The sequence below is a fragment of the Chiloscyllium plagiosum genome, unplaced genomic scaffold (genome assembly GCF_037043375.1).
Source record: "Chiloscyllium plagiosum isolate Xiang-an unplaced genomic scaffold, Cpla_swu_hap1 HiC_scaffold_2, whole genome shotgun sequence".
In the NCBI taxonomy this organism is placed as follows: Eukaryota; Metazoa; Chordata; class Chondrichthyes; order Orectolobiformes; family Hemiscylliidae; genus Chiloscyllium; species Chiloscyllium plagiosum.
The window spans coordinates 150756122-150776853 of record NW_028270140.1 but is presented as its reverse complement, the minus strand read 5'-3'; the positions used below and the strand labels follow the sequence as shown (position 1 = coordinate 150776853).

The following is a 20732-nucleotide window of genomic DNA, read 5'->3' as shown; positions in this document are numbered from 1 at the left end:
GTCAGTAAAATTGAGAGGTCATTGAAAAAAAACACCAAAGGTGAATGGAGGGATTGAGTTGTTTCACTAAAGCTGGGTCAAGGCTCTACCATAGAAGATGGAAACTGGTGGTAAACTGTACCTTCCAGATACAGATGCAGAGAGTTGCACCATTGAAAGCAGATGGTGATGTAGTGCGCTGTACCACTGATAGTGGATATAGGCGTGAGCTATATCATCGAAGTTAGATACTGATACAGTGTGAAAGGCAGGTATAGCACGATGATCTGTAGACTCAAAAGATGAATATGGCTGCAATGAGCTGTAACTCAAAGATGGATACAGGTAGCATGTATATAGAGGCAGTGAGCTCCACTATCCAAGGATAGAGGCCCTGTGAATGGTGCCATGATCTTGTCATCTTGTCTCCTCCCTGTCACTGTAACCCACCCCCCCCCCCCCCCCCAAATCAGATCTCCAATGCTGGCCTCTTGCTGGTCAGCTTCATCACACCCTATAAAGCCACCAGAAAGAAGCTGCTTGGTGCTATGTTTGACTTATTCCATGGCAGCAGTAACCACAGGTCACAGATACTTTCCTCATCCCAGATATTGAAGGGTCATCAATCTGCAATATTATTTCTGTTCCTCTCCATGGACACTGCCTGACCTGCTGAGTGTTTCCAGCATGTTCTGGTTTTGATTTCTCGTCACTGCAGAATTTCACTTTTCTATAATTCAGTGACCATGTTCTGCGGCCACATAACTCCACCTCATGGTCAGTGATAGCCACAGATAAGGTTCATAATAGCACGTTATTGGGGCCAATTTGGTAACATCCAGCCTTCCATAATGCACCCTGTGAGAAATCATCCAAAATTTTCATGCCCATATTTTAACTCGTATCAAGCACTATTCACTAAGTGCCCTGTGTTGACTGACCATCACTGCCTCCTGGACTAGTAACATCTTGATTTTAAAATTTTCATGTTTAAACCTCTTCAGGGCCTACAGCTGTATCCTCCCCTTACCCTATAACTCTCCCAAGATCTCTATTTCTCAAATTCTGGCCTTTTCTGCATCCTGATTTCCTTTGTTCCATCACCAGCAGTCTAGGCCCTAAGCTCCAGAATTCCACCTCCAAACGTTTCTGTAGTGCTCCTTAAAATCCTCTTCACTGAACAAGATTTTGGTCAACTGTCTCAACAGTTCCTGTTATGTCTTGGTTAAATATTGTCTGATTATCTTATATTTTTTTTGACATTTTGCTATGTTAAAGGCACTAAATAAATGAGAGTTGTTCTTACCTCAGTGCGGGGCAGATAATCTGGATCAGCTGGTATCCGAGCAATGATCTCGCACAAAATGATGCCATAAGCGAAGATATCCGTCTGCAACAGGAATATGTGCAATCAGAATGACTAGAGGGAGATTTTAAAGCCTGATATTTGTAGCACATTAAGTTTTGTTTCTGCCTTACTATTCCAACTTTTCTGTTCATAGAATGAGAATATTGCTGGCTAGGCCAGCATTTATTGACCATCCCTAATTGCCTAGGAGTGCAGTTAAGTGTCAACTATGTTGCTGAGTAGATCTAGAATCACAGGTCGGATTTTTAGGGGAGAAAGTGAGGACTGCAGATGCTGGAGATCAGAGCTGAAAATGTGTTGCTGGAAAAGCGCAGCAGGTCAGGCAGCATCCAAGGAGCAGGAGAATCGACGTTTCAGGCATAAGCCCTTCTTCAAGCTCTGATGAAGAGCTCATGCTTGAAACGTCGACTCTCGTACTTCTCGGATGCTGCCTGACCAGCTGTGCTTATCCAGCACCGCACTCTTTGACCCTTCTCCACACTTCTCCAATGTTAAGCATTAGTGCCAGATTAATGCTGAATTTTAAATTAAAAACATCTGTCAAGTAACTTCCATTAATTTACAAGGATGGAAAAATAAAAACAGGAGGCCTGGGTTCATGAATCACTTGCTCTAGTGGTGTGTAATCACTTCTCTGAATGAGTTGATATAAAAAAAAGTAAAAACAATTCAGATTTTTAAAGAATATTCATATTTTGGAATTTTCACCCTGCAAACTTATACTCAGACCTAGAGATCTTTGAGCAACCTGTTCCAGAAAATAAACAGGGGCAGACAAATCTACTTTAGAACCAAAAGACTATCTACTCCAGTATCATACAGTCTGGTCAAAAGCCATTTAGGCATCAGCGGATGCTGGTGAGAGAGGATGTGGACATAGGAGGATTGGAGCAGGCAAACAATGATATTAAGTGTGTTATAAAGAGTATCACTATCTCTCACTCTCCAAGTCCATGAGAGAAACAAATTCACTCACAGGTCCATAAGGAGACCTGTTATGTAAAGTATTTCTCTTGTTCGACTTATGACATTGAATTTCTTTGGTTGTTTGTCTGCGGACTGTGATTGGGCTCAGTTCCAGTTAAAGCTCTATCAATCTCTTTCTCAGTGCCAGATTAGGGAAATGAGAGTTGGTGGGGAGTGGTTACTTGTTCCTTTTGGTTAAATAAAAGCAAAATACAGTGGATGCTGGAAATCTGAAATAAAACCAAGATTTGTGGGCGGCACGGTGGCACAGTGGTTAGCACTGCTGCTTCACAGCGCCAGAGACCCGGGTTCAATTCCCGCCTCAGGCGACTGACTGTGTGGAGTTTGCGTGTTCTCCCAGTGTCTGCGTGGGTTTCTTCCGGGTGCTCCGGTTTCCTCCCACAGTCCAAAGATGTGCAGATCAGGTGAATTGGCCATGCTAAATTGCCTGTAGTGTTAGGGAAGGGGTAAATGTAGGGGTATGGGTGGGTTGCGCTTCGGCGGGTCGGTGTGGACTTGTTGGGCCGAAGGGCCTATTTCCACACTGTAATGTAATGTAATGATATGCCAGAGCAACTCAGCAAGTCTGCCAGTTAACAGAGAAACCATCTAATCTAAACTGTGTAAAAGTTTTGCGTTGGATATATGACTGTTCTTCTTTTAGCTGCCTGGTGTTACCTTCTCATCATATAGCTCTCCTCTCAGGACCTCAGGTGCCATCCAGTAGGGTGATCCAACCACAGCCAAGCGCTCCTTCTCCCCATCACCACTAGGACAGAACACACAACAGCAGCAAGTGAGGACTTCATCTGTTGGACACTGCTCAGCTTCAGGTCAATTTCGATCAACTTTATAAGTGTTGAGAGCAAATATAGACTAAGTTCACTACATATATACTATTTACAACATATTATTAGTAAAAATGACTTGGACTAAGTAAATGAATATAATGTGGCCAAATTTGCATACAACACAAAAATAGGTGCAAAGTTTTTAGATTTAGATTACAGTGTGGAAACAGGCCCTTCGGCCCAACAAGTCCACACCGACCCGCCGATGCGCAAACCACCAAGACCCATACCCCTACACCGAACACTACGGGCAATTTAGCATGGCCAATTCACCTAACCTGCACATTATTGGACTGTGGGAGGAAACCGGAGCACCCGGAGGAAACCCACGCAGACACGGGGAGAATGTGCAAACTCCACACAGTCAGTCGCCTGAGGCCGGAATTGAACCCGGGTCTCTGGCACTGTGAGGCAGCAGTGCACATTATACATTAAACATCTTCATTTCTGACCTTATGATGGTGCGAAGGTCATTAATATAGCAGCTGAAGATGGTTGGATACTAAGCCACCATCCTGAGGAACTCCTGCAGAGATGTCCTAGAGCTGAGGTGACTCACCAACAACCACAACCATCTTCCTATGTGCCAGGTATGACTCCCATCCAGTGGGAAGATTACTCCCCAGTTCCCACTGATTCCAATTTTGCTCCTTTATATTATACTCTGTCAAATGCCAAGATATTCTCACCTCACCTCTGGAATTCAGCTCCTTAGTGTTTTGACCAAGGTTGTAATGAGGTCAGGAACTGAAAGAGGCTGGCAGAATGCAGACCAACTTTCTAGGGCAAGTTATTGTTGAAAAAGTGTCACTTGATAGTACTGTCAATACACTTTCCATCATTTTATAACTCCTTACATGGCTTGGCATCGTATTTTCATTTCGTTTTGCTCCTGTGAAGGAGCATAACTTTACTGATGCAAATTTCTCTAGATGGATGTAATCCAGAGTTATTAGGGTATCTCTGCACCCAGCCTTTGAGTGGAGATAAAAATTAGCCTTGCTTTGAAAAGTACATCAATTTACTAAATTAAAAAGGTTTTAAAAGTAAACAAACTTGGGCTTCAGCGTTCAGTCAGAACCAGAGTACAAACTTTATGAGCAAATTCAATGTTACATTCTGACCTACTTTATTAGAGGCAGCCTGCTAAGCAATTGGAGTTTGACCTTTGAGATTTGCTCTTCTCTTGTGAGTGGTCTTGACAAGTATATGGATGACCCAATCAAATGGGAGACATTTTACAGGTTGCCAGAGGGCCCATGCTGTCATCTAACTGCTGATTTAACAGCTCCACTCAACAAATATCTCATTTAACCAAAGGTCAGGGAAAAATCAAAATGTCGTACCAAAATGTTTACGAGCTTATTAAACATCAAGCCGTGAAACACCAGGTTCATCCAGCAGAAACAAGGCTCACCAGCCAGCATGAGATCATCCCAGACTGTGGGGACTCCAAACAGGTCACACAAAATCATCTAGACCCATGAGGATATTAACTCATCTTTCTTTTTAGCCAAACATAATTATAGTATACTTCTAATACAACATTTTAAATTAAGAGCCTACATAAATATGTCAAAATAATTATACCCCAAGTGTTGTAAAGGAACACTCTGCTTCAACCACCAATACCACACTGCAATCAACAGTGTTGTCAGTTTTGATATTGGGCAATAAATAATAAATTTAAAATCAGAAGATTATCTCAAACTAATCCCAAACTTAGGTCTTTAAAATAAACATTGCACTATGCCTGTATAACTAGGAGAAAAAGTGAGGACTGCAGATGCTGGAGACCAGAGTTGAAAAATGTGGTGCTGGAAAAACACAGCAGGCCAGGCAGCATCCGAGGAGCAGGAGAATCGACGTTTCGGGCATATGCCCTTCTTCAGGAATGAGGCTGGTGTGCCAAGCAGGCTGACATAAAAAGGTCTTGGGGGGGGGGGGGGGGGGGGCACTGGGAATACAATAGGTGGAAGGATAGGGTGATAGGCCGGAGAGGGGGTGGGAGCGGAGAGGTCAGGAAGAAGATTGCAGGTCAAGAGGGCGGTGCTGAATCCGGGGGTTGGGACTGAGATAAGCGGGCGGCGGGGGGGGGGGGGGGGGGTGGAAGGAAAAAGGGAGGAGAATGAGGAAGCTGGAGAAATCTACATTCATCCCGTGTGGTTGGAGGGTTCCTAGGTGAAAGATGAGGCCTCATGTGGTCAGGGTCTGGCACTGGAGGAGGCCAAGGACCTGCATGTCCTTGGCGGAGTGGGAGGGGGAGTGTTCAGCCACAGAGCGGTTGGGTTGGTTGGTGCGGGTGTCCCAGATGTGTTCCCAGAAACGTTCCACAAGTAGGCGGCCTGTCTTCCCAATGTAGAGGAGATCACATCGGGTGCAGCAGATACAGTAAATGATGTGTGTGGAGGTACAGGTGAATTTGCGACGGATATGGAAGGATCCATTGGGGCCTTGGAGGGAGGTGTGGGCGCAAGTTTTGCACTTCTTGCGGTTGCATGGGAAGGTGCCGGGAGTGGAGGTTGGGTTGGTGGGGGTTGTGGACCTGATGAGAGAGTGGTCTCTCCGGAACGCTGATAGGGGTGGGGAGGGAAATATATCCCTGGTGGTGGGGTCTGTTTGGAGGTGGCGGAAATGACGGAGGATGTAACGATGTATCTGGAGGTTGGTGGGGTGGAACGGGAGGACCAGTGGGGTTCTACCCTGGTGGCGATTGGAGGGGCGGGGTTCAAAGGCGGAGGTGCGGGAAGTGGAGGAGATGCAGTGGAGAGACCACTCCCTCGTCAGGTCCACACCCCCCACCAACCCAAACTCCACTCCCGGCATCTTCTCCTGCAACCGCAAGAAGTGCAAAACTTGCGCCCACACCTCCAAGGCTCCAATGGATCCTTCCATATCTGTCACAAATTCACCTGCACCTCCACACACCATTTACTGTATCCGCTGCACCCGATGTGATCTCCTCTACATTGGGGAGACAGGCCACCTACTTGCGGAACGTTTCAGGGAACACATCTGGGACACCCGCACCAACTGCCCCGTGGCTGAACACTAACTCCCTCTCCCACTCCGCCAAGGACATGCAGGTCCTTGGCCTCCTCCATTGCCAGACCCTGACCACATGCCGCCTGGAGGAAGAGCGCCTCATCTTCCACCTAGGAACCCTCCAACCACACGGGATGAATGTAGATTTCTCCAGCTTCCTCATTTCCCCTCCCCCCACCTTATCTCAGTCCCAACCCCCGGATTCAGCACCGCCCTCTTGACCTGCAATCTTCTTCCCAACCTCTCCGCCACCACCCCCTCTCCGGCCTATCACCCTCACCCTCACCTCCTTCCACCTATTGTATTCCCAGTGCCCCTCCCCCAAATTCCCTCCCCCCCTACCTTTTATGTTAGTCCGCTTGGCACACCAGCCTCATTCCTGAAGAAGGGCACATGCCCGAAACGTCGATTCTCCTGCTCCTAGGATGCTGCCTGGCCTGCTGTGTTATGCCTGTATAACCTCAGTCAAAATATCCTGAACCCTCTAATCTTAAAGTCTTACAATGATATCACACTTTTCACGACTATTAGGTGTCGAGACAAACAGTGGAGTACTTTTTGAAGTGCAGTCACTATTTAGATGTGGGGAATATGGCAGCTAACCTGTGCACAAGCAGCAATAAATTAATGTTGTGGTAATGACCAGATAATCTGGGTTTTGTTCTGTTAATGGAGGGATAAATATTTGCCAGGCACTGGAGAGGACTTCCTTGCTCCTGCTCGAAATAGTGCAATGGGATTTTTTTTTTAATCCCCAAGCAGGCAGATGGGCCTCACAATAATGTCTTACCTGAAAGTTGGCATTTCTAACAGTGTGGCACTCCCTCAGTACTGCACTGGAGTGTCAGTCTCATGTGCTCAAGAGCAGGAGTGGGACTTGAACCTGGAATCTTGCAACTCAGGAAGTGTGTGCGAAAGTATTACGTGAATGCAAAAATTCTTCAAAAGGAACATCTCTAATCTCTATGGGGAGAATGAGGTAATCTACTCTCCCTTCTATGGCAGTCCTTCTCTCTGTCTTTACTGTGCAACACCCAGCCCGTGCATGCCATCCTCCGTGCCTTCCTCCACCCTACTTCCCTTGGATTCATAATTGATTAAAAGGTTTCAGAATTCTTATCTTCCCGGCTTAAAATAGGTTATTGGTCTGCAGTGTTAACACTTATTTCCCACAGATGCTATCTGGATTTATAGAATAATTGCAGTGCAGAAGGAGGCCATTTAGTGCTTAGTGTCCAGGCTGCCCTTTGCAGAAACAACTTAGCGAGTCTTGCTCTCCTGCACTTTACTTGCAACCTGCAAATTTCTTTCCTCTTCTGATGCTTATCCAATTCCCTTTTAAAACCTGATTGTACCTTCCTTCACCATTCTCAAGGAGTGCATTTCAACATCTCATTCTATATCCAGGTAATAATATGTGAACCTGCTGTCGTTTAGCAGTACATCAAGCTGTGTGAATTTGCTGTGCAGTGATGGAAGCACAAACATTTGAAAATTTGAAACCAGTTCTTCAGGACAAAAAAGGAGCCTTATATACATAGATTAATTTGTACTTAAACTTGATCTGCATTCACCTTATCAACAAGGTAGTTAGTATTCTTACTATTGAAAATTGCTACTTTCATGCTACTTGCTTGCTTCATTTGGTGTTTAGATGATTTAGAGTGGTCATATTTTTAAGTTACTAGGTCCAAGGAAAAGGTAAAAGTTGAGATCTTAAAGTAAAATTTCAATGAAAGCATTACAACTTGGGAAAAAGTCAGTTGATAAATTTAATTGATGTACTTCACCACAATAGGGGAGAGTCTAAAACTAGAGGGCGTAGATTTCAGGTGAGAGGGGAAAGGTTCAAAGAGGACCTAAGAGTCAACGTTTCATGCAGAGGGTGAGCATGTATGGAATGAGCTGCCAGAGGAGGCAGTGGAGGCTGGTACAATAACATTTAAAATGCTTTTGGATGGGTATTCAGGATTTACAGGCATGTGGGCCAAATACTGGCAAATAATTTAGGAAATCTGGACTGGTTGGACCAAAGGGTCTGTTTCCATGCTGTACAACTCGATGACTCTAATTCTACTGAAAAAAAAAGGTCATAAAAACATTTTCATAAATCATTGCAAACAATCTATAGGGCCTCACAGATCAGTCTGAACAAACACAATGATGATTTTACATATTTGAACTAGGTTATATATAGTGGAAAAAAAGTTGATATAGGTAAGATCCTAGGGAGTGTTGCTGAACAAAGAGACCTTGGGGTGCAGGTTCGTAGCTCCTTGAAAGTGGAGTCGCAGGTAGATAGGATAGTGAAGAAGGTGTTTTAGTATGCTGTCATTTATTGGTCAGAGTATTGAGTACAGGACATTGGTTAGGCCACTGATGGAATATTGCGTGCAATTCTGGTCTCCTTCCTATCGGAAAAATGTTGTGAAACCTGAACGGGTTCAGAAAGGATTTACAAGGATGTTGCCAAGGTTGGAGGATTTGAGCTATAGGGAGAGGTTAAACAGGCTGGGGTTGTTTTCCTTGGAGCATTGGAGGCTGAGGGGTGACCTTATAGAGGTTTTATAAAATCACTAGGGGCATGGATAGGGTAAATAGACAGTCTTTTCCCCTGGGGTCAGGGAGTCCAGAACTAGAGGGCATAGGTTTAGGGTGAGAGGGGAAAGATGTAAAAGAGACCTAAGGGGCAAGTTTTTCATGCAGAAGGAAGTATGTGTATGGAATGAGCTGCCAAAGGAAGTGGTGGAGGCTGGTACAATTGCAACATGTAAAAGGCATCTGGATGGGTATATGAATAGGAAGGATTTGGAAGGATATGGGACCAGGTGCTTGCAGATGGGACTAGATTAGATTGGGATATCTGGTCAGCATGGAGGAGTTGGACTGAAGGGTCTGTTTCCATGCTGTACATCTATGTGACTCTATCATTCCATAAATGAGTGAGAAAGTTAAGTTATGCACAGAGTAAGCTTTTTCATATCAATTCTAGAGATGTGAATGTAACTGGAAAATACTTTCTCTTCCAATTAATAGCCTCACAACAACTGACTTTTTTTAAAAACACGTTTGACCCATTATCACTTGAGCACACTGACCTACTAAATAAATGCTCAGACACTTTTGGTGGGAGGCAACTTCAGGAAAGTATATCATGATGATTCCACGTATTTATTACAGGGACAGCAGGCATAAGAAATGTTGTGAATACACACCATTATGTACGGTGATTATACTTAAAGGAGCTGAGCATGAACAGTGTATGACAAGTTGTAACGCATCAAGGGTCAGGGATGGTTTATATGTAGCATAATAGCAGGATAGGTCTGGAACATGTCATAAACTGCAGAATGCAGACAGGTTCCGACAACACCATGAAACCTGAGAATGAAGCTGCAGCACCACATTAATGCTAACTAACCACAGAAAAATCATGTCCCAATATTGATACACTGCAGAAAAATGAAATTACTTTATATTGTGCCTGTCACAACCACATATCTCAAAGCATTTTGTAGCCAATGAGCTGCTTTCAAAGTGTGGGCCTTTCACATGACACAGTTTCACAAACAGCAATGAGTAAATGACCTGATAACCTATTTTTAATCATGTCAGTTTAAAGATGAGTATTGGCATAGACACCAAAATACTGCCCTGAAATGTTTCATGTCCACTTCAAAGAACCAACCAGACCTCTCTTTAACATCTTATCCAAATATCAACGCTTCCAATAATACAGCGCTTCCTGGGCTAGGTGGGGGAGGGGAAATGAGGAAACTGGTGAAATCCATATTGATCCCATGGTTGGAGGGTCCCAAAGGTGGAAGATGAGGCATACTTCCACATAAGTCATCTACTGTGTCTGTTGCTCTCCATGTGGTCTCCTCTACATTGGGGAGGCAGGATGCCAACTTGCGAACATCTCTGGGGGACATGCACAAAACAACTTCACTGCCTTGTGGCTGAACACTTTCACTGTCCCTCCCACTCCACCAGGACATGCAAGTCCTGGGCCTCCTCTCCAGCCAAACTCAAGCCACCCGACCTCTGGAAGAAAAACGCCTCATCTTCCACCTTGGGACCCTACAACCATACGGGACCAACGTGGATTTCACCAGTTTCCTCATTTCCCCTCCTCTCATCTTATCCCAGATCCAACCTTCCAACTTGGCATCACCCTCTAGAATGGTCCTACCTGTCCATCTTCCTTTCCACCTATCCGCTCCACCCTCCTCTCCGATCTATCACCTTCACCCCCACCTTCATCTACCTGTTGAATTCCCAGCTACCTTCCCCCCCCCCCCCAGCCCCAAACTCTTCCCATTTATCTCTTAACCCCTTTGGGCCACCCTCTCATCCCTAATGAGGAGCTTATGCTTGAAACGTCGACTCTCCTGCTCCTCAGATACCGCCTGACCGGCTGTGCTTTTCCAGCACCACACTCTTGGACTCTGATCTCCAGCATCTGCAGTCCCCACTTCCTCCGAGCAGTCAATCTTGCAAAAGATAAATTTGCTAAGGTCCAAGTAATCATTCCGAGACGTGGTGGGTCAAGGGCCAGTACTGCTCAGAGCTGCAAAGGTAAAAGCAGCACTGAGTTCCCATTTCTGCAAAATAGGAAATCATAAGGATCTCAGGAATGTGTGAACTTTTACTGATGGTTTATCCCAAACTTAAATACGGTAGCTGTGCTACTGACAGACCCACTACAGGGGAATGCAAAGATAATATGGGGTGAAAAGTTCCAAACTGGCTCTCAAATGTATGGTTACAGTAGACACAAAGACAGTCTAGAATGGTCCTACCTCTGTACTAACCAGTTAAGCTTTCCACAAAAGTTAAGACCCAGATCGGCAGTTTATTCTGTTAAGAGTTTACTACTTCAGCTATACCAGGGGAAAATAACCTGCATTATCAAGAAATAAAATATGATTGCAGACACCCTGCCTAAAGCCTCAAAAGACCTGGCTATAACTGAAAAGACAATATTAACCAAGGCAAAGAGATTAAGTGTAGGCATATATGTGTATTTGTCGTTTTAAACTTAATTCTTTTTCCAACTCGGTAATAACTTGAGAAAGGATTTTATTTCATTCATCTGGCTGGTAAGTGTTACAACAGTGATGACCCTGGAACCCTGAAGTAATGTGGGCCTGTTTAACTTGTAATTCAAAAAGCTGGGGCAGAATCAGCCATAAGTGGCTATCTCCCAAGACAGACCCATGAAATGTCACACTTAGGGATGCAAAGGAAACTTCAAGATGGGGGAAAGAAGGAAGTCAAAAACAGATTAGAGTGAGATTTTATGACTACAGCATAATGAGAGGCTCCTGCTGAACAGAAAACTATTCCCTTCAGATTAAGTCCCAAACTGTAGTCACATTTTGGTTGTTCTTTTTGAAGAAGAGTAACACAGGTAAGAGTGATTGCCCTTAAGGGTGCACTTGACCAAGTTGCATCAAGGAACTGTAGCAAAACCAGAATCAGTGGAAATCGGGAGACTATAGTTGTGGTTGTTGGAGGTCAATCACCTCAACTCCAGTACATCTCTGCAGGACTTCAAGGTAATGGCCTGGGCCCAACCATCTTCAGCTGCTTCATTAATGGCTTTCCCTCCATTGTAAGGTCAGAAGTGGAGATGTTCACTTATCATTGAACAATATTCAGTGCCATTCATGACTCCTCACATACTGAAGCAATCCATGACCATATGAAACAAGACCTGGACAAATCACAGTTTGGGCTGACAAGTGGCAAGTAATGTTTATACCACACCATGACCAATTCCAACAGAGAGCTTCCAACCATCACTCCTGACATTCAATGGCATTACCATTGCCAAATCCCCCAATATCAACATCCAGAAACTCAACTCGTTTATCCATATAAATAATGTGTCTACATCAGCATTTTGGGTGTACCTATGCCAAATGGACTGCAGTAATTCAAGAAGGCAGTCATTACCAATCTCTCAAAGGCAACAAGGGATAGCAATAAATGCTGGCCCAGCCAGTAATGCTCACATCCCATGGATTAATTTTTTTTTAAAAGCAGAGAGATAGTGGATAAAAATCCAGTTTTGGCTCTGCTGGAATGCACTAGTGGAACTGAATGTTGTGGTTGTACCGACCTGTGTTTGAATGTTAATATTGTGACATTCACAAATCGAAGAAACTCTGCCACCCCTGTATTGCAGGTAATTGCTGTCTACTATCTTGGCTGTTGCAAGCCAGACAAAAAAGGAAACAGGAGAAAGTGAGGTCTGCAGATGCTGGAGATCAGAGCTGAAAATGTGTTGCTGGAAAAGCGCAGCAGGTCAGGCAGCATCCAGGGAACAGGAGAATCGACGTTTCGGGCATAAGCCCTTCTTCAGGAATGAGGAAAGTTTGTCCAGCAGGCTAAGATAAAAGGTGGGGAGGAGGGACTTGGGGGAGGGGCGTCGTAAATGTGATAGGTGGAAAGAGGTCAAGGTGAGGGTGATAGGTCAGACTGGGGTGGGGGCGGAGAGGTCGGGAAGAAGATTGCAGGTTAGGAAGGCGGTGCTGAATTCGATGGATTAGACTGAGACAAGGTGGGGGGAGGGGAAATGAGGAAACTGGTGAAATCTGAGTTCATCCCTTGTGGTTGGAGGGTTCCTAGGCGGAAGATGAGGCGCTCTTCCTCCAACCGTCGTTTTGTTGTGGTCTGGCGATGGAGGAGTCCAAAGACCTGCATATCCTTGGTGGAGTGGGAGGGGGAATTGAACTGTTGAGCCACAGGGTGGTTGGGTTGGTTGGTCCGGGTGTCCCAGAGGTGTTCTCTGAAACGCTCCGCAAGTAGCCGGCCTGTCTCCCCAATATAGAGGAGACCACATCGGGTACAGAGGATGCAATAGATGATGTGTGTGGAGGTGCAGGTGAATCTGTGGCGGATATGGAAGTTTCCTTTGGGGCCTTGGAGGGAGGTGAGGGGGGGGGGTGGGGGAGGTGTGGGCGCAAGTCTTGCACCTCCTGCAGTTGCAGGGGAAGGTGCCGGGAGTGGAGGTTGGGTTGGTGGGGGGTGTGGACCTGACGAGGGAGTCACGGAGGGAGTGGTCTTTATGGAATGCTGATAGGGGAGGGAAATATATATCCTTGGTGGTGGGGTCCGTTTGGAGGTGGCAGAAATGACGGCGGATGATGCGCTGAACATGGAGATTGGTGGGGTGGTAGGTGAGGACCAGTGGGGTTCTGTCCTGGTGGCGGTTGGAGGGGCGGGGCTCAAGGGCGGAGGAGCGGGAAGTGGAAGAGATGCGGTGGAGAGCATCGTCGACCACGTTGGGGGGGGAAATTGCGGTCCTTGAAGAAGGAGGCCATCTGGGTTGTGCGTTTTTGGAACTGGTCCTCCTGGGAGCAGATGCGGCGGAGTCGAAGGAATTGGGAGAATGGGATGGCGTTTTTACAGGGGGCAGGATGGGAGGAGGTGTAGAACAGGTAGCTGTGGGAATCGGTCGGTTTGTAGTAGATGTCCGTGTTGATTCGGTCGCCTGAGATAGAAATAGAAAGGTCGAGGAAGGGGAGGGAGGAATCTGAGACTGTCCAGGTGAATTTGAGGTCGGGGTGGAAGGTGTTGGTGAAGTGGATGAACTGTTCAACCTCCTCATGGGAGCACGAGGCAGCGCCGATACAGTCATCGATGTAGCGGAGGAAAAGGTGGGGGGTGGGGCCAGTGTAGTTGCGGAAGATGGATTGTTCCACATATCCTACGAAGAGGCAGGCATAGCTGGGGCCCATGCGGGTGCCCATGGCTACTCCTTTCGTTTGGAGGAAGTGGGAGGATTGGAAAAGAGAAGTTGTTCAGGGTGAGGACCAGTTCAGTCAGTCGAAGGAGGGTGTCAGTGGAAGGGTACTGGTCGGTACGGCGGGAAAGAAAGAAGCGAAGGGCTTTGAGTCCTTCGTGATGGGGGATGGAGGTGTACAGGGACTGGATGTCCATGGTGAAAATAAGGCGCTGGGGACCGGGGAAGCGAAAATCATGGAGCAGGTGGAGGGCATGGGTGGTGTCCCGAACGTAGGTGGGGAGTTCTTGGACTAAGGGGGACAGGACGGTGTCAAGGTATGCGGAGATGAGTTCGGTGGGGCAGGAGCAGGCGGAGACAATCTCCGCCTGCTCCTGCCCCACCGAACTCATCTCCGCATACCTTGACACCGTCCTGTCCCCCTTAGTCCAAGAACTCCCCACCTACGTTCGGGACACCACCCATGCCCTCCACCTGCTCCATGATTTTCGCTTCCCCGGTCCCCAGCGCCTTATTTTCACCATGGACATCCAGTCCCTGTACACCTCCATCCCCCATCACGAAGGACTCAAAGCCCTTCGCTTCTTTCTTTCCCGCCGTACCGACCAGTACCCTTCCACTGACACCCTCCTTCGACTGACTGAACTGGTCCTCACCCTGAACAACTTCTCTTTCCAATCCTCCCACTTCCTCCAAACGAAAGGAGTAGCCATGGGCACCCGCATGGGCCCCAGCTATGCCTGCCTCTTTGTAGGATATGTGGAACAATCCATCTTCCGCAACTACACTGGCCCCACCCCCCACCTTTTCCTCCGCTACATCGATGACTGTATCGGCGCCGCCTCGTGCTCCCACGAGGAGGTTGAACAGTTCATCCACTTCACCAACACCTTCCACCCCGACCTCAAATTCACCTGGACAGTCTCAGATTCCTCTCTCCCCTTCCTTGACCTTTCTATTTCTATCTCAGGCGACCGAATCAACATGGACATCTACTACAAACCGACCGATTCCCACAGCTACCTGTTCTACACCTCCTCCCATCCTGCCCCCTGTAAAAACGCCATCCCATTCTCCCAATTCCTTCGACTCCGCCGCATCTGCTCCCAGGAGGACCAGTTCCAAAAACGCACAACCCAGATGGCCTCCTTCTTCAAGGACCGCAATTTCCCCCCCAACGTGGTCGACGATGCCCTCCACCGCATCTCTTCCACTTCCCGCTCCTCCGCCCTTGAGCCCCGCCCCTCCAACCACCACCAGGACAGAACCCCACTGGTCCTCACCTACCACCCCACCAATCTCCATGTTCAGCGCATCATCCGCCGTCATTTCCGCCACCTCCAAACGGACCCCACCACCAAGGATATATTTCCCTCCCCTCCCCTATCAGCATTCCGTAAAGACCACTCCCTCCGTGACTCCCTCGTGAGGTCCACACCCCCCACCAACCCAACCTCCACTCCCGGCACCTTCCCCTGCAACCGCAGGAGGTGCAAGACTTGCGCCCACACCCCCCCCCCCTCACCTCCCTCCAAGGCCCCAAAGGAAACTTCCATATCCGCCACAGATTCACCTGCACCTCCACACACACCATCTATTGCATCCTCTGCACCCGATGTGGCCTCCTCTATATTGGGGAGACAGGCCGGCTACTTGCGGAGCGTTTCAGAGAACACCTCTGGGACACCCGGACCAACCAACCCAACCACCCTGTAGCTCAACATTTCAATTCCCCCTCCCACTCCACCAAGGATATGCAGGTCTTTGGACTCCTCCATCGCCAGACCACAACAAAACGACGGTTGGAGGAAGAGCGCCTCATCTTCCGCTTAGGAACCCTCCAACCACAAGGGATGAACTCGGATTTCACCAGTTTCCTCATTTCCCCTCCCCCCACCTTGTCTCAGTCTAATCCATCGAATTCAGCACCGCCTTCCTAACCTGCAATCTTCTTCCCGACCTCTCCGCCCCCACCCCAGTCTGACCTATCACCCTCACCTTGACCTCTTTCCACCTATCACATTTCCGACGCCCCTCCCCCAAGTCCCTCCTCCCTACCTTTTATCTTAGCCTGCTGGACAAACTTTCCTCATTCCTGAAGAAGGGCTTATGCCCGAAACGTCGATTCTCCTGTTCCCTGGATGCTGCGCTTTTCCAGCAACTCATTTTCAAAAAAGGAAACAGGACAACAAAATGACTCCTTCAGCCAGAATACAGAAATTCAATCACATTTGAAGGGAATTAGTAGTACAGAATCTCAACCTTTCTGCATAACTAAGGATCATGAAAACCACTGTTCAATTACCAATGTACACATTACTGGCAGCCTTCACTGCAACAGCTGTAACATTCTTCATAAACAATTCATAGATTGATCCATAGACCTTGTTTAAAGGTTTTTACCTTTCTGGATGTGTGTGCGCGTGCTTGTTGCATTAGTATTTCGGGTTATCTGCAGCAATTAACAAAGTCACTCCTTTTGTTAATTCAAGAAAGTCTGGTTAAATTGGCTGCTTTTAAAACTTATGTTTATTTGGTATGGGAGAAAGGCATCCAGAAGGGAATGGAATCTTTTTCAACTAATCTTGTTGCAACCAACTGAGGGGGGAGAATAAAGAAAGGGAATCGGTTCATGCCTCATCATTCAGGAGCTTAACTGTTTCAACTATCCCATCTTGAACCATAACAATTTGGGAACCTCATCCAGGATATGTTTGTAACCAAAGCAATAAAACTGGAATCATTTAACTAACAATATGGCAGTTAAAATGGAACAATGAGAGGATTTCTTTTAATGTTCCATAAAACAACACAGGACAGTAAAGTGCACCAGCCTGGCACTGAAATAAAATAAAGAATTGCAGATGTGAAGACTTGAAACAAAAACAGAAATTACCGGGGAAACTCAGCAGGTCTGGCAGCATCTGGACGGAAACCAGAGTTGCCTTTATTGGCCAGTGCATTGAGTATAGGATTGGAAGGTCATGCTGCGGCTGTACAGGGCATTGGTTAGGCCACTTTTGGAATACTGTGTTTAATTCTCGTCTCCCTGCTATAGGAAGGATATTATGAAACTTGAAAGGGTTTAGAAAAGATTTACAAGGATGTTGCCAGGGTTGGAGGATTTGAGCTACAGGGAGAGGCTGAATAAGCTGGGGCTATTTTCCCTGAAGCTTTGGAGGCTGAGGGGTGACCTTATAGAGGTTTACAAAATTATAAGGGGCATGGATAGGGTGATTAGCCAAGGTATTCTCCCCAGGGTGGGGGTCCAAAACTAGAGGGCATAGGTTTAGGGTGAGGGGTAAGATTAAAAGGGACCTAAGGGACAACTTTTTCATGCAGAGAGTGGTGAGTGCATGGAATGAGCTGCCAGAGGAAGTGGTAGAGGTTGGTACAATTACCACATTAAAAATCATGTCAGTGTGTATATGAATAGCAAGGGTTTGGAGGGCTATGGACCAAATGCTGGGAAATGGGACTAGATTAATGTAGGATATCTGGATTGCATTGACGGGTCAGACCAAAGGGTCTGTTTCCATGCCGTACAGCTCTATGACGGTATGATTGCATATAGCAGTGAAGACAGGACAGCAATCCTGGATGGTGTGAAAACCTTATGCCTCCCCAAATTGTACAGGTGGCAAAACAGAGACCCGAATAGTGAGAAATAAATGTTGATGTTCAAAGTTGGATTGCAGGAGGACCTGTGAAACTTTCAGAGTGTCATTCAATATTTCAGAAATTGGCTTTCTATACCCTTTGCAACATAACTTTCCAGCTGTGTTGATGTGAAGAAAGAAACTACAGTGGGTGGTTCAGCCCCAGGTCTAATTAGTTCCTGGCGAGAGAAAACAGACAATAAGAACCTCCCCTCCAGCTCTGCATTCCTTCAAATAAACAGCAGTGTCTAAATTAACAGTTCAATCAGCAAGTGCAAAGGCTGTGTGTTGTGGATAATATGAAGTGATTGCTTAGGGGGAGGGGCAGGTAGATGTTCCCCACCACCTTTGTGCTGTTGACTTCATCCAGCTACCTGCAGGAGTACATAGGGCTGTCTGCCCTGAGGTTCCTTCTGCAATTTGTAGAAGGGACGGAGTAAGCAAAGCAAAGGTCAGTCTATTTTTACTGACTGTGTACACTCACGCTCTGCTGAAGTCCAATCAACTCAAAGTGGGGGGGGGGGGGGAAAGAGTGCCATTAGCATAACTTAAAACTGCAGCCAAAGCTTGATGAAGGATTATACAGCCAGCTCCAGCACAATTCTTCTCTGTAGTTCAATTCACCTTTTCACAGGGATTTAAGTTTCTCAAATACACTTGACCACTGTGAGGACAGTAGTTTGCAAGATACCCTTAACTTTCACTCCATGCTCTAAACCAGTCGCACAAGGGAGGCTACAGAGGTGTTGTTATAGCCACATGTGCTAACTTTAGTAGAAAAGTTTCACATAGCACAGGTACAGAAAATAGAGATTTGCATTAACGTGACTTTAGGATATCCCAAAGTGCTTTTTAAAAATATTTTTTGAAGTACAGTTGGAGGGAGTATTTCAAGCATTTTCAGTCTTTATGTCAGATTTACAACATTTGCAGTATTTTGCTTTTGGATGGCTGTATTTTAAATGTTTGTTGAGGGACAATTATTCATCCGAAATCTGGGGAAAACACTTGTTCTTCTTTAAAATACTGCCATGAATTGCTTTACATTAAAGGTGAAACTGAAGATAGGCTTTGCTTTGATGACTCTTCTGAAAGCCAGCACAGTCAACCATGTAGCACACTCTCCATACTGCACTAAGCTATCGGCTGTGAGCTGAAATCTCTGAAGTGGAGTTCGAACTCAAAACCTTAACTATTAAAATGTCCTTAATATGTATACAAATGTTTATTGTTATTGAGTAACAAAGGAATTGAAGCTGTCACAATGATCAAAACTCACTTCAATTTTTATTAATTGAATTTTAACCTTTTTTGTTGTTCTATCTGTAAATCATACGTATGTGTGCTATCCATTTAGCTAGTCCACAGAAGTCCAATGGTTTTCTAAGTCCCATAATTGACTAGCGTTGTGCAGCTGTCCTCCACTGTACTAGTAATTCTCCAGTTCTTGCCAAACCTGTTTGTGGAATCTTACTGTGACACTGCTGCCATGTTTCCCAGGTCTACTGTGACTAAGTCTCAACAAAAGTACTTCACTGCAAATTAAATTAAGTTTAAAAATTTTGAGCTATAAAGTTAGTCTCAGTAATGACCATGGTAGCTATCATTGATTATTGTAAAAATGCACCTGTTTTAGTAATGACCTTTAGGGAGGAAATCTGCTATCCTTCCCAGTCATCCACGTAGTAGACCCAAAGTTTGGGTTGGATGGTTGGCAGAGCTACGATGACACCTTTGTCATCGCTAAATGAAACAAATTAAAGAAAACCTTCAAGATCATCAATAATGTCCTTACTGGCACAAAATTCACTAAAAAGGAGGAAAACCAACAACAAACTGCCATTCCTGGATGTCACAGCAGAGCGAAGAGTCAATGGGGAACTTCAAACCAGCGTCTACAGGAAAACAACACATACTGACCAAATATTGAACTACAGAAGCAATCATCCCGACATACACAAACAAAGCTGCGTTAGAACATTATTTCAATGAGCCACCACACACACTGCAGCACAGACGAATTACGAAGATCAGAACAAAATCATCTATATAGCATATTCAAAAAGAATGCGTACCCAACGAACACAGTCCGATTTCTCAGCAACAAACCCAAACAAGCAAACAAATGGCATCCAGAAACCCTAGCCACTCTCCCCTACATCAAAGGCATCTCGGAAATGACTGCCAGACTACTCAGACCTCTTGGCATCATGGTAGCCCACAAACTCATCAACACACTAAACAACAGCTAATGAACTTGTAAGACCCTATACAGACAACAAGCAAAACTAATGTCATTTACAAAATACCGTGCAAGAATTGTAACAAACACTACATTGGACAAATAGGCAGAAAACTAGACACCAGGATACATTAACATCAACTAGCCACAAAAAGACATGACCCACTCTCACTAGTATCCTTACATATGGATGAGGAAGGGCACTGCTTCGACTGGGACAACACATCCATCCTAGGACAAGCCAAACAAAGACATGCACAAGAATTCCTAGAAGCATGGCATTCCAACCGGAACTCTACCAACAAACACATCAACACATGCGAGAGCATTGAGGGAGACAAAAGAATATAAAAGGTTAAAGAATGGGAGCACGTAGCATCGGAAGTCAGCCAAGTCTACAATAATTAGTGTAGTGAGGTTGAACCCAATAAATTACAGATAAAACAGATCTACCCTAATTCTAGTGCATCTACTGGTTACTGATTTCGTGTCAGCTAAACAGTTATATTGTCTTAAAATCTAAACAAACAATTTCAAATAACTGTTAGCTAACTTGACAAGACAGCCTAAACCTTTTACATGCAAAATCACAGCAATGGAACAAAGAATTACAATACAAAGAAATAGGTAATTGGTAAGTACAAGAAGATTAGTGTGGTGTTGGTATGCATGTGTGTTAATGCAAGGAGTGTTACAAACAAGTGAAAATTGAAAAAGAATACAAGAGAAAATAAAGATTATGAAATAAATATTAACAGGTAGCATTAAAGGGAACTCAAAACCTTTATGTCACTCTGGTCTCGAAACTAAGTCAGTTTTCTTTCCACACATCCTGCTGAAATTTTTCTTGTACTTTGTTTTTATT

General features: G+C 45.6%; 1 protein-coding gene and 1 long non-coding RNA gene across 5 annotated transcripts in view; one reads left to right on the top strand and one right to left on the bottom strand.

Annotated features, from left to right (window-relative positions):
• LOC148152009 (uncharacterized) overlaps positions 1–20732 on the top strand; it is a 146780-nt gene that overhangs the window by 21258 nt on the left and 104790 nt on the right. Inside the window, exon 1 of one of the 4 annotated variants that reach the window (XR_015751471.1) lies at positions 2931–3147. The exons of the other annotated variants lie outside the window; for them this stretch is intronic. This is a non-coding gene — a long non-coding RNA (uncharacterized LOC148152009). Of the gene's footprint in view, positions 1–2930; positions 3148–20732 lie in introns of those variants that run through there. 4 annotated transcript variants of the gene reach the window in all.
• Positions 1–20732, bottom strand: part of LOC122539574 (dual specificity testis-specific protein kinase 1) — a 134044-nt gene that overhangs the window by 24197 nt on the left and 89115 nt on the right. Inside the window, exons 6-7 of the mRNA XM_043674568.2 lie at positions 2993–3083; positions 1286–1369 (exon numbers count right to left, since the gene is read on the bottom strand). Coding sequence (XP_043530503.2) covers positions 1286–1369; positions 2993–3083 — 175 coding nt within the window. The remainder of the gene's footprint in view (positions 1–1285; positions 1370–2992; positions 3084–20732) is intronic.